General features: G+C 41.6%; 1 protein-coding gene across 1 annotated transcript in view; it reads right to left on the minus strand.

Moving 5' to 3' along the window:
• cblb (Cbl proto-oncogene B, E3 ubiquitin protein ligase) overlaps window positions 1-8,236 on the minus strand; it is a 43,363-nt gene extending 35,127 nt beyond the window's left edge. Inside the window, exons 1-3 of the mRNA XM_056594843.1 lie at window positions 7,673-8,236; window positions 6,958-7,135; window positions 5,937-6,187 (exon numbers count right to left, since the gene is read on the minus strand). Coding sequence (XP_056450818.1) covers window positions 5,937-6,187; window positions 6,958-7,135; window positions 7,673-7,677 — 434 coding nt within the window. The 5' untranslated portion in view covers window positions 7,678-8,236. The remainder of the gene's footprint in view (window positions 1-5,936; window positions 6,188-6,957; window positions 7,136-7,672) is intronic.
• Window positions 8,237-14,671: the final 6,435 nt, after the last annotated feature.

Genomic DNA, 14,671 nt, shown 5'->3' on the forward strand with positions numbered 1-14,671 from the left:
CTTTACTCATCTCACTGCCACTCCCTCAGCTTGTCCCCCAACGTCCCCATTCGTCCCCCGTACATGGGAAAGACTGCTTATGAGCGTCAGAGCAACTTCAAGGCATACTTGGGTAAACAAGAAGTGGGCTGAGCCTGTGGCAACACAAAAGCTAATTTGCTGTTTGTGAGCTCTGACCACTTTGTTAAACTATAGATGATATGATATGCGGCTGAGATCGTGGCCCCAGCAGCATATTTCACGTCAGCATTATTGAGTAAATTTAGAATTTCAAGCCTGACACATGGAATAAATGCTGATATGCCCAAATAAAACAATTACTTCCACAATCTCTGCAGTGTTTTACTTTTGCAGAACTATCTAAATGTTGTAGTGTACCCTTGTAAATCTATCAGTAAAAATGTAAAAAAGAATGGCTAAATATAAAAATAATAATACATTCATTATGAGATGATTCCAGTCGAACTTCTTTAGAAATATTATGAGTGAGGAAACAGCAGGGTATAATCCTATCATATCCTGTATTGTATCCATTTCCTGTTTAGTCATGCACCTCCATTAGCCAAATCTGTAAGAATTGCAACCACATCATATTACTGTCCTCCCACCTAGTACTATAGTGACTAAAGTGGAAACTCTAAATGCTTCATCTAATGGTTTCTCTGGCAGTAAGAAGCAGGTACAAGACAAACTTAGTCATTTCATAGCTATTGATTTCATTATACAGTATTATGAACAGAAATCGCATCTTCAGTATGTTTTCATTCTCCATCATACACAATACCCCCTTCACTACTTAATTATGCAGAATAATTCTCCAGAATTCTTGTTATGCTAAAACAATACGCCAAGATACTGAATTGAGGCTCAGCCCTAACTCTGAAGTGTATACTTCAATAGATCAAAAATAACTATAATTATTTACTATGCAGATACCAAGATTACAACATTAATTCAATACCAATAACTGATTCACTGATTACGGAGATGCATATAGACGGTATAACCATTTATTTTACACCAGATGCATAAGATACAAATATTTGTACTGAATATAATTAATACTTCATTTATATTACATGATCAGGGAAGTGGGCGTGGTAACCAATGAAATGCTGTTCTTGTGTAAAGAACAGTGCACTTCCACTTCAGCTGATATAGAGACAATTACTTTAGGATGCTGCTAAAGGCACACTTCTAATAATGCCTGGCTAGAAAACGCCCTGCAGGGCAAATCACTCCCCATATGCTCCACACATAGCATCCACACATCCCTGTAGACCGCAGATGGGCAGCTAAAGCCATCACCAAAAACATGTGGTAGGAAGCTAGAAACATAATCTTAATTCTCTCCTCAAAGACCTGCAGAATCTTTAAGCTATTAATACGGCTCAAAAGCAAACGGTTACTGCCCGAAATATACATGCATGCACACACACACACACACACACACACACACACACACACACACACACACACACACACACACACACACACACACACACACACACACACACACACACACACACACACACACACACACACACACACACACAATCACAGCTTTCTAAACCAAAGCACACCATCCATTGTAATAAACAGGAATGAAAGTGACCTGACTTTCCATAACATTTGAAACTATAGAGATGTATTTCAAATATACAGACCCTTTATTGGCAGAAGTCCTATTTAGCAACAAAACATGTCTACAGCTACCTTGTGGCCAATCACATTTCATTCAGTCAGTCGAGCCACTGCAGCAAGAGTTATTCAGGCCACAGCCCTATGATATGTCAATGTAATTTACTGCTGGTCTATGCCCGGCTCAACACTCTCTTAATCTCAAACGTAGAGACAAACGTCGCTAAACAAAGAATTATATGGTCAGTTTTTGTCACCTTACTGCCAATATGTTTGACGGATTAACAGGATTACATATGAATGCGAAGAAGGAAGGAGACATATTCTAAAATCAGCACAAAACCCCCATCCACTTACTCTCCCAGTAAGTGACGGGTTGCTTTGCTGATTCCTATTTGTGCCGAGTAAGGTCTAGGAGCCAAGCAAACACAGGGGTGGGGGAGGAAAATAAAAAGGTTCCAAAAAGGTACAAAAAATAAAAAGACTGAATCGAACTGAAACACACTCAGACCATGGTTCTGTTGAAGTTACCCACTCATATCGCCTCTCACATGTTAAACCACATAACTTACGGTTTTGCCAACGCAAGGGTGAAACACCGACACTTTTTAATGGCGATATTGACATTCAAACCGTCAATTTGAATTTTGCCGCAAGGGATGAGAATGAGTGATTCTCCGAGACGGTATCAGGTGTTCTGATCAGAGGGCGGCCTGCACTGGAGACCAGAAAGAAGGACGGTGAAGAAGTAGGGAGGTTTGTGAGGGGTGTCGGGGGGTACCAAGAATAGAACTAAGGATGTAGGATGGTCACACGTCGTGGAGCAGGGGCGAGAGCTCAGCCCTCGGGTATGGTGTCGGCAGGGAGGCGGGTGAAGGTTAGTCAAGCGTCGGTTAATCAAGCATGTGATATGGACGGGTGCCAGACAGGCTGCGACCGAGACAGCAGCGGGCCACATATGGGGTAGGCAGCCTCTCCGGGGCACACACACACCAGATGCTGCTCTGCCTGGCTGTTCCGGCTCCCCCTGAAAAAAAGTGGACAGGGAATTTGTTCTCCCCGTCGGCCCCCTGGGATCACCTTTTGTCAGGAGGAGGTTGTGTGTCACGCCATGCATTACGAGTCAAGTCTACCCCTCAAGGTTAAATAAAATCCTCCCCTTTATCTCTTTGTTAGTTAATCGCTGCCTTGACAGAGGGGCTGACCACTATTGATTATGCCTTTAAAGAAAGAGTCTCTAGAAATAGTAAAGGGCTGCAAGAAGAACTTACATTTTTGCTCTTCTGCACAAAAAAATACGCACATGCTCTTGGGTCATTTGTTTGTCAACCTCCCAACTTCAGTCGTTTTGACTCTGTGACAGAGTTTTTCCATGATAATTGGCATTTGGGTTAGTTACATGTGTAGTGAAACACACCTGTATGACGTGACAATATGTGAGGTGACGTCACAGATTGTATGATAATCATACAATGTGCTTGCTCAGACACGTTGGCTTGTCACACATTCTTTGAGTTGAATGACTCTCATACCTGAAGTTGTTTTTGTTTCACAGACTTAAAAAAATTAAAAACATTAATAAGTACAGAAAAAACAGCACAAGACGCTAATATACTCCATACCATTCGCCATTTTTTCTGAATGCTTCAAATTCAGAGAGGGCTTGCAAAACGAGGGAATGTATTTTGAGTTTGACTCTACGCCATACATGGCTGCGAAGAGTGGGCTGTCCACTGTTATGTGTCATAGGGTCCCGAGATGTCAAAAAGGCCTCTTGAAGAATGTGAGGATTCTTCTTCTGCCTCGGTTTAGGACTGGCTATTATACGTACAAAATCATCATGTCATGAAAAGACAAAAGTTTGTTTTCCATAGCGTAATGGGATGTGACAGTATTCGGTTTTGGCAAGCAAATAAATAATAAAAAGCCTTAAAAACAAATATAAATGATTTTGTCCCAATAGTGCCGCTCAATAGTCCCACATTTCTTCGCCACCCTCAGGCTTTAATCATCCATGTCCCCTTTCTCCTCAACAATAATAGACCAGACTAAACTATGAAGCTCATGGTTTAGTAAAAACAAGACATCCATGTTAACCATCCTTGGGTTGCATGCAAGACCCCCGGCAGAGGATGACAGTAATGTCATAACGATGCCAAATGTAATCATTGAACGTTATGAAACACCAAGTCAATAACAGCGATACGTCCATAATGTCTTTCAAACCACTTTAATCTAATAGCATTTGCCTTGACCAAAAATAATTAATGTTACTGAAGTCATTGTTAGCTTTTTACATTGTTTGATGTGAGCCAGCATTCACTTAAGAACATGAATTGCACAATTGTAATTTCTGGCTGAAAGTCGTATAAAGATACGTACCAAGCATAAGACAGGGCAGGTAAAAGCTTTTTCCTATCGTCAACTAAGAATAAGAAGCACACATGTATATAGAGTTCTTCCCTCTCCTTCTCCTTTAATGTGTGGCTTGGATGCAAGACTCAGTTGTTTACATTCTGGAGCGAGTGATTGGACTTTAAAGACTAAATAACGGCCCATAAATGTTGACTAAAGGGAGAGATATTTTAGCCGTGGTTAGAGAAAGGACATCAGACACTCACCGTTGGAGCGCAACCAACCACAAAATGTATACCAACAGGAAGTAAACTGTGCCAGAATCGGCCTTCACTGTGTACAAAGGGAATAAGAAAAAACTCTGAATTGAGCAATAAGAGAGAGAAAATCACTGGACACCGTCGGGCTAAATCAATAACTGTCTTCAATTGCTTTGCGTATTAGAGAGAAAAAAATACGTTTCCATCTCTTCAAATGCAGTCTTGATTTAAAGCAGTTCCTATTTATCCTCTCTGTCTTATTTCTCTTGCATCCGCTGTATCCGTCAATACTAACTGACCATAATGCAATTAAGCCATTGTCGAGAAGGAAATAGTGCAGCCTCAAAGCTCATTTCGTTGTTGTACCACAAATCAAATATCTTTAAAACATATTTTCCTGGCCGGCATCAGGAATGGCAAAGCTCATCTTTCAACAGCGTCAGCAACTCTCACATCCAGCGATCGAATGCATGGCCCAGGAAATTGCTGAAATGTGACATTTGTATGTGAATGCCCATTTTTTGCATAATTCTCTTTGCGAGGAGGTGCAGTGTGGAGAAACGGAGGCTTAGCAGAAGCCCTCGGCAGAGGAGAGAAAAAGAGAGTCCTAAAGCTCTACTCTTATTCTACGTTCCCCTTTTCCACCTCCACCTGGCAGGCGTTTCAGTGTGTTTAGGGCTGTTTGCCCATCTGGAGCCATCCCAAGGCCTGACAAGAGGTGACAAGAGGAGGGACCCCCTCATCCCCCTTAAACACACACACACACACACACGCACACGCACACGCACACACACACACACACACACACACACACACACACAAAAGACCCCCCCCCCCACCAAAACTGCTCACAGCTTGATAGGCCCCATAGAGAGCCAAGGGACCATTCCATTACCCCAACTAGGTAAGCCAACCTTTCATCTTGTATCATCATCATTACCCTCACAAGGCCTCCGTTTGCCCCTGTCAATTTTATCATAAAAAAACACATAGATATCAGATAATATTGTTTGATACGTTCTATTATCACTGAAAACCAAAAAAGAAAGAAAAACACACCTTTTCTAAAAGCCAAGTTTAGACTTCATGGCCATAAAACAATGATAGTTAGTCCATTTCACTCCGCCAAAGGAATTACACTTAAAAAGAATGCAATTATACAGAAATGTCTTTCAGCCTCGTTGGGCTCTGAGTAATGAAAGAAGCCAATCATCAACGGCACTTCCTGTCTGTTGTATTATCCTAAAAGGCCTGCATCTGCCCGCTCCAAGGACACAACAGTACAACACATCCTGTACGTCGGAGCGCTTGCACACAAACAAACACAACGAGGACGTGACGAGAAAGCAGGTTTTAGGGAGAGACCGTTAATAAAGACAGGAGCTTTAATTCAGGTGAGTGAGTGTCTGTAAGCATTTTAACTCAATTGGTTCTTCTTGCTTCTTGGGCCGGACATGTCTCACAGTGCCCTTATTATAATTATCATCATCATCATCATCATCATCATCATCGGGTAATGGTGCATCCTATTTTCTAATGTTATCTTACATGACAGGATGAAGGCCACCAACCTTGCACCTCACACACATGTTGATAGGAAAATGTAAATAAAATAACAACTTTAGACAAAAAAAGGGCTGCCCTTTTAGTTGTACTCAAGTCTATAGCATGTTACTCTACCTGTCCTGTGACTGCTCCTCGTACATCCTCTCCTTCCCCTCTTTGAAGAGTCTGATGGCCCGCTTGGACTTCTTTATGAGGCTATCGATGTAGATTTTAAAGTACTCATTCTCGCTGAGCTGGGACAGTTTCTGGTGCTCCTCATATTTGCATAAAATGAGCCGCAGGTGCTGGTACGCGTCGGGTAGGATATCCAGAATGTACGGGGGACTGTTTTTCAACTGGAGTCTGGGGTTTTGGCACAGCCGGACCTGTGAAGAAATGATATCAATTAGTCTGAGCTGTTTTAATCTGAATCAGCAGAGATCAGTCAAAGGAGTTATGAAGTAAGCATTTTTGTATATTCATCGATGTTCATGCCAAGGATGGCAGACTTAATTATAAATGGGTTATAACGCCTAAGCATACTCTTTGTTATTAGATGTTATATGAAATCGACACACTGTTTGCTATACACGTGGACTTATTTACACAAAACCTGGTGATGCACTTCACATATTACACAAATCGTAAAATGTTATGACAGTAGTTCATAGCAAACACAGGTTACATCCTGCTGCAGCGGCTGAGAAATAAAACATATTTTTGGCGGCACAGAGTGAAAAGTTAACCACGTAAAAGGACCGAAAGTTAATGTGTTAGTGTGTGTGTGCGTGTGTGTTTGTATTTTGTGTGTGTGTGTGTGTGTGTGTGTGTGTGTGTGTGTGTGTGTGTGTGTGTGTGTGTGTGTGTGTGTGTGTGTGTGTGTGTGTGTGTGTGTGTGCGTGTGTGTACAGCTACAGGTTTCAGTTATTTTCCATTACATAATATTTTACCTAGGCTTCTTCCATGACATACACTCTTACCGACCTCATGTTGAATACAAATTGACCAATGTAATCTAAAGCTTATGTGCATTCAATTGATAACCGGAAATTTCCCCTTACACAGGAACTCCCCAGCAAGGTTGCTGGATTGTACTGGCAGGAGGGTCTACACACAAAACGAATACATGCCAGCTGTAATACATGCTATTACGTACGACTTTATCCATGAGTTTCCATGTTTTTTCCACGGTCCGCCGGTCGGCAGCAGCTTGTTTTGGAGGTCCCACAGCATCCTGAATGGCATCAATGATGCCTAAAATCCGACCCTTGCTTCGGTTCGGTCCGCGTCCTCCCGGGTTTCGGCCGCTCAGAGCAGTTGCCATTTCCTGTAAACTAAGATGGACAGAAGTAAGGGGAAAGTTGTTGTGTGACGTTAGTTACCTGTGATGGCAATTGAAGGAAATACATTGAATGCATCGAAGGTACACAACTAGTGAACATTAATCAATTAAGAAAGTAAAAATATTGTGGACTTGAATATAAAATTAACGCTCTGGGGGGTTTAAACCGAAGTAACGGCAGCAAAGTGTTGTCACTTGTGTTATGTCATTTTCCTACACTTTTTCATCGGTTGATTTCACATGAAAACAAAAAAGGTAACGGGATGGATTTTGCAATCCATGTATTTATAACCATTTATTATCTCATAGATTGCTTACTGTCAGGTTACTAACTAGTAACTATAATAGCTTGTAACTACTAATAGACAACAGTGATTATGGACGCTGTGCGTCCGTCTGCGTGATGAGTCAAACCAAAACATCTCTCAGGCGAGATCACACAAACATGGTTTGAGTCCGAATCGCCGCTAATACAGCGCGGGTTTTAAAGACATCAAAAAGACTCACCACAATGTTACACAGAACTTACCTCATCTTTACGAACACATGGACTTATGCATCGCTAAATCGAGTTCTTAGCTTGGAGGAAAAACAGGCATGTCCCAACTTAGAGCGAACGCCACCAAAACAGTGAACGTCAATAAAACCCTGCTCAACTCGGTCAACATCCAGCACGGAGCGTCAAAGGGGAAAGTATCCGTTTTCTTAACTCAGTGTAAGCCGTCCACCTTTTGAAACGTCTTGAAATGTTAATCCACAACAGTTTCGTTTGAGTTTTACAAATACATGACGAGCCTGAAGCCCCTAATGTGCTCTATTCGGTCGTACTACCCAGCCTACAGACTTGACAGTGGAGAATCCCAGCGGTGGGCGGAGTGACAATAGGCTTGCATATGAAGCAAAATTTTCCATGAACCTATCAGAAAAATGACGGACTGGAGCGCGCACCAATCGGCGACGGGCTGTGGGACGAGGGCGCTAAACGACTGGTGAGCGAAGGGCCGCTCCCAAATAAATCGATAAGTCCACTTCTCTTCGCCCCACTCACTTTCTGTGCTGCCGCTGCTGCTGTTGGAAACATGAGCAACGCTCTTCCGGAAATGACACAGGACGCGGAGTGAGCGTTGAAATATGCATGCCGCAAACATTGGCCGTGCATCATCGTTATTCTGAACTATTCTCACGAGAAAAGGTCGAGCACATTCTTCGTCTTATTTCTCACACAAACACGGACAGTATATTTTGTCAGAAACCAATAAGACAAGAACGCAAGCGCGCAAACACGTGCGCACGCGAACACACACACACACACACACACACACACACACACACACACACACACACACACACACACACACACACACACACACACACACACACACACAAACACACCTGTGACGCATAATTCTCACATTCGTTGAACAAAAACATAAATATGTGCATATTTGTGTTATTGTGTATGTTGAAACGTCTATTAAACAAAGGCCGTTTAAAGTACACGTGTCACTTATGAAAACCAAGCCAAAGGTCTATATGCAGTTGTTATTTTTATCTTACAACTAGGTCTATGTCACAATTCATGTATAAGCCGTCTTTGTGTAATGTCACTTATGCGAGGGAGCCTACGGGCCGGTTTAAAGACAAAACTTGGTTGACCGGGTTTCATGTAGGCCTATTTCCCCCAAGGTTTTCATGTTTTCTTTTTGTAGGCCTTAGGTAGGCTATATTCTCCATGAAGATGGCAAAGTTGTACAACGTGGTGTGGTTGGATGTGCTTGCGCCGTGACCTTTTGTTTTTGCCATAGGTTCTTCGCCAACATTCCTAACGTTTCCAATGCTGTGAGTTTGAATGACGGTGTCCTATGAAACCAGACTGGGACGACCCGCTGCTACTGACCAGTAGAGGGAGTCCAACGCATAACAGCAGTCTGCTTAACTCCACTTAATACAAAAAAAACAACACACGGACCATTGTCCTATTCTGCATCGAAAGCATTAGCGCCTTCGATGAGAGGTGTTTGGCCTCTATTATGATACTTGCTTACCTCTATTCGTTTTTGCTGGACTTGATTTATGAAGGGGACAAATTAATTATCCTGTTAGTAGAGGCCATACCGTGCACACATAGCAGCCTCACCTGAAATGAGACTTCCATCTTAACCATACACTGTATAAAATGTATGTATAATGTATACATTTACTGTAAGAGTTTAAAAAGACACCACATGTATTCATGACAGCAAAAGGTAGTGCCTGCATCACCATTTTCACTGTTGGTTATTCAAACTTGTGTGACTGCTAGAAAACAGTATAAAAACCCCACTGATAACACATTTGTTGTAGCAATTTAAAGGATGTTTTACGAAAATATGGTCTCAGATTGTGAGTATTTGCCCTAGTTCAGGATGGATCATATAGACAATTAGGTAATCAATGTATAAGGGAACAACCTATTGGTGTGCTGCTCTGTCTTCACCGTGTTTCGTGTGGCAGGGGCTTTGGGTTGGCGACAGTGCCTGTATGTGTGTGATTATTCAAAATGAACACGATACAATCAACCGATTGGGCGTGCAGCACAGTGTGATCACGTGTGAGATCATGCATGAATGTGTCTCCCTCGATAGGTGCATTGAGTGTGTGAGTACGTGCGCCACAGCGCCTGTGCACGTGTGATTATTCACAGGGCCGTGGGAGGTCCAGGGACACCAAGCCAGAGACGCACCCCTGTCACCCTTATCACAGAAGGTCAGGTTTAGATAAAAACAAATGGCGAAAAAATAAAAACGCCACCACTTCTTTCTAAGCTGTCGTCCAATCATGTTGAATAACACTCGTTGTCATGTGGGTTTTTTGGGGAAGAAAACAGGGTGGAGCTAAAGAGATAGCTTATTTTTTTAGGGGGTGATATTGTTTTTTATCTCTGTTGGGAGTACTGAGTCAAGCGTTACACTGAGAACTCAAGTCAACACTGTGAACTTGGATAATTATTAAATAGATCATTATTTGAACTGTATGTCTTTGAGCAGTTGGAACTGAAAATCATCAGAGGTGAGAGAAGTGCAATTTAACTTTTGACATGTTTTTTTTGCTTTTAAAAAACTTAAAATGAGGGGCGTAATACATAGAACACGAACCTAAAGAGTTTTAGAAAATCTTTCTTTACATATATTTTTTTATTTTTTTCATGAATTGAAATTATTTATGTTCAATTATTTATAAATTATTTAGAATGTTTCCTCTTTGATATGTTTTGCAGGGGTCTTAACATCCATTTCACCATTAAAACATGGCGAAACATCAATACAACGGTAAACTATATTAAAAAAGCAAAAGCTAAATATGGTGGATATATTATTTTTTAATTCATAAAACCAACAATGTGTTTTCCAGTGGGCACATTCCTGCAAGGAATCAGCGACAAACTCCTTGCTGGGGTAAGATCAGCTGAAGCCATTGTTGAGGCTTCCATTGCACAGCAGCTGATATCATCCGAGGAGGACCTGATTTCTATCAACGAAGCTCATACCCCGCAAGATCAGCTGAGGGCGCTGTTTCACGCTATGGAAAGGGGGACATCTGAAGCCAAAGATGCCTTCTACCAAATACTAGCGCTGAAAGAGCCTGAGCTTGTAGGAATTTCAGGTGAGTTTTCTTTTTGGTTTATATAAAATAAATCGAGGAATATCTGTGTTTTAACGGCCAAGACAATAGAATAGGATGCATATTTCAAGGCCATCAACTGACCCTGCATTCTTTTTTGAACATTTGTGCGTGGTATGCCGATTGCCAGAAAATAAATCCTAAATTGTAATATTTAAATACGGTTCAAATTATTATTTGTTGTTCTACCATCTTTGAGTCTATATTTTTTTAATGCAAACATTTTATTATCCCTGTGTGATGGTAATGTTGGGAATAAAATGATTGGAACAACAAGTTACTATGAGGCTAAAGCTTAAAGCAATTGATCATGTATTACTTCCATTTAAAGAGCAAAGACAAGTAAACTCCAAGATGACCCAAACCGAGCAGAGTAACTCCTTGGAAAATCCTGAACAATTGGAAGAAAAAGTAGTCGACTTTGACCCGCAAAGCAAGACGTACTATCTAAGAAAACAAAAACAAGAGACACTGCAAGCTATCAAAGAAATTGAAATACTTTTCGAGTATACTAAATCAGAAAAGGCTGAAATTGTCCAGATGAAGGCAAGAAATGAAGACCAACAATCATCAATTGTTCAACTTAAAGCAGAAAAACAACAGCAGAATTTATTGATAATGAGTTTAGAAGTTAAGCTAGGCGGTGCTATTCAGAAACTGCAGGAGACCAAGGAAGATATAAGGAATGAAAAAGAGCTAATTGAAAAAGTCTGGGCTGATGTCAAAACAGAAAGAGAACTTATAGACTGCAGGCGAAATGAGTTCATGAATGAGCGAGAAATATTCAAAGCACTGATCATGCATGATAAGCCAATAAGGCACACAGAACCGACAAAAACAAATAAACAACTGCAAGATGCATTCATAAAGATTCAGGCTGACATCCAGTGTCACATTCAGGAAAACAAGAGAAGAGTAGGTGAAGCGAAGCAAGTGGAAGGACAAATGCAAAAATATATTGCTGAAATAAAACACAACTTCAGGACGGCAAAGTATGAAATTGCATTTCTAAGGAAGCAAATGAAGCGGATGCGACTTCAAATAAGCACAAACATCGGAGAGACAGAGAAACGCAAGAACAAGATGGATCACTCGCACACTGCCAGACTGCCTGACGACAATGAGCCGTATGAGAAGATGAAGAATGAACTGAACCGAGTGAAGGCAGCAGTGGAAAGACTTTGGCTTGAATTGGAAGGGCAGGAAGTCTCCGCAGAGACTAGAACCCCGGGGCCCGCAGAACACCAACTGACAGCCGTGATGAGACCAAGGTCACAACATATTACAGATGATGTAGAGAGGCAAACTGTAGCCCCCCGAGATCGGATGACGGCAGCGATACATGAAATGAATGAGGACCGAGTGAAAACTGAAATAATGGCCCAGAGAGATGACATAGAAAGAGATAGGCAGTTTGTGAAGACAGAGATGGACGCAGTGAAAAAGATGAAGGAGAACATTCAAAGGCAGCAGCTGGAGCTTGATGAAAAGTTGGAAAAGACAAGAAGACCGATACGAGAGAGGGAAGTCTTGAACACTGAGATTGACACAAAGAAAAGTAACCTGGAGAAAAGTATGAGGCGCACCATGATGAAACAGCAAGATGCTGACAAGAGAAGGGAAACTGTACCGCAAGTAGAAGAAGACATGGAAGAGAAAGAGAGGTCAAAGAAGGACGATGCAAGTAAATTTGCTACGGATACAGAGAATGCGGGGGCAGGTGAAGGGATCAGAGTGAACGCAAAAATCCAAAGGTTGGTTCATAAAGTGCAAGCGATCAGAGATGTGTTAAAGACGGTGACACAGACACCCAAGCAAGGGAGAACCAATATGCAACAGGACGAAAGCCAAACCAAGTGGACAAATTACAGAGCGCAGAAACAAAGACGTGAGCTTGACCAAAGATTGGAGAAGATTGCTCAGGAAAGGGATGCCCTGGAGGTGATGAAGATGAAAATGCAGCTGGAGAAGGAGGAACAGAAGACTAAGGAGTCTGGTTCTAACATGGGCGTAGATGAGATGAAAGGGGACATGCAGAGTACGAGTGCAGGGATTGACCACACCCCCATGGAGGCTACAAAAAAAAGTATTCTCCCTGATCAACCAACTGCACGGGAAAAGGCAACACAAACCTTTCTTGATGTCAGTCAACGAAGTGAAGAAGAACAAACGTTTGGTAAGTATTCAACAATTGAAAAGGAAAGCCTGGGAATTCAACCATCAAGGGTGGTTACACAGGATAAGCAGGATATGGATTCACCTGAACACAGCTCAAAAGCTGGATTTCAGGATAAAACGGAACAAAAAAGGACTGTGAGGGATAGGACGGAAACCGAAAGCTATGTCTCAAAACTCGGAGAGGAAGAGGAGATAGTGAAAGGGGCTATGGACAACTTAAAACAAAACCACAAAGAGATGGAAAGACTGATTGAGGATATAAGCAACCTTTATCTGCAAGGGGCTGTCAATGGGTCAGACAATAGGGACGTAGGAAATCACGGTGATAGATCAATCGGGCAGATCAAACAGACAGTACAGTACAGAGTACGTTTACAGGTTAACAGACAGAGTTATGAAGAAGAGAATGTTGAATATGAAATGCCAGTGGCGTCTTTAACAACTGAACACCAAACAAAACCAGCAAATTTGATAGAACGTGAATCAGAGGGGCCACCGGCGTTAGGAAATGCCAGGATACAAACCTTGATTCGGGAGATTAACAGAATACAAGAATCATTAGAACAAATATCATTGAAAGAAACTGAAGAAAGCTGCATTGACATGGCTCCTACGGAGGTCCGCGGGAACGCTGAGGGATCAGTGCTGCAGCTGTTGCAACAAATCAGAGATGTCCTAAACAAAGTTAAAGATGCGATGGATCAAAGTGAAATGTATCTGAGCAAAGAGAGGACTGACATGAAATGGATTCAAATGATGATTAGGAAACAGCAGAGAGAACTTGACCAGCGACGAGAGAAAACTCTCAGAGAGAGGGATGAATTGGACATTTTAAAAATGAAACTACATCAGAAGAAGGTGCAGGTGGACCAGCAGATCGAGAACATATCCAAAGTAAAACATAAAATTGAACGTATGGTTTCACATTTTAAGACTAAGTTAGAGGAATACCAAGTAAAACAGACACAACGCAAGGGTTTGAACTGCAAGATTGAGGCAGAGAAACAAAGCTTAGAAAGTGTCATTGATATGATTTGCCAGAAAACCGTTGAGCTTCAGAAAGTCAATAGAGAAATCAGTCAGCAAAGGGTAGACATGGACTCCAATATCGATAGAGATGAGGCATATCTAGCACAGGTTAAACTACACAGACAGGAAAGAGAAGTGGTAAATGATAGGAGGCAATTTCAAGAAAGAGACATGGAGAAAGAAGAGCAAGATATTTTAGAACTTGTATCCAAAGAAGAAACAAATGAGAAAACTGAGTTCAGTGCCAATTTAGACCAAGGACAAAGAGAAATTAAAGAAATGGCGGAACTTCAAGGCCAACTCAAACAGAAGATGGAGACTGAGTCTGCTCTGGACGAACAAAAGGAGGACCTTCAAATATTAAGGGCTTGTCTCAGAACTGAAAGACAGGAAATGGAGATGTTGAAACATCAGGTTGAGTCCGAGAGAGAGAGACTGATAAAGGAAAGACAAAAGCTGTATACAGAAATAAACAAAGCAAGGGATGGTATTGAAAAACAAACCCACGAACTTGACGATAAAATGCGACACATCAAGAGAGAGACAAGGGAGATTGAGCTACTGAAGGCAGAGTTGGTAACAAAAAGAAAAGAAAATGATAGGTCATCTAAGAGGGAAATACGAAAAAGAGAGGAAGTTGGAATGCGGTTGGTTGAAATTA

This window comes from Gadus chalcogrammus, chromosome 7 (assembly GCF_026213295.1).
Source record: "Gadus chalcogrammus isolate NIFS_2021 chromosome 7, NIFS_Gcha_1.0, whole genome shotgun sequence".
Taxonomy (NCBI): domain Eukaryota; kingdom Metazoa; phylum Chordata; class Actinopteri; order Gadiformes; family Gadidae; genus Gadus; species Gadus chalcogrammus.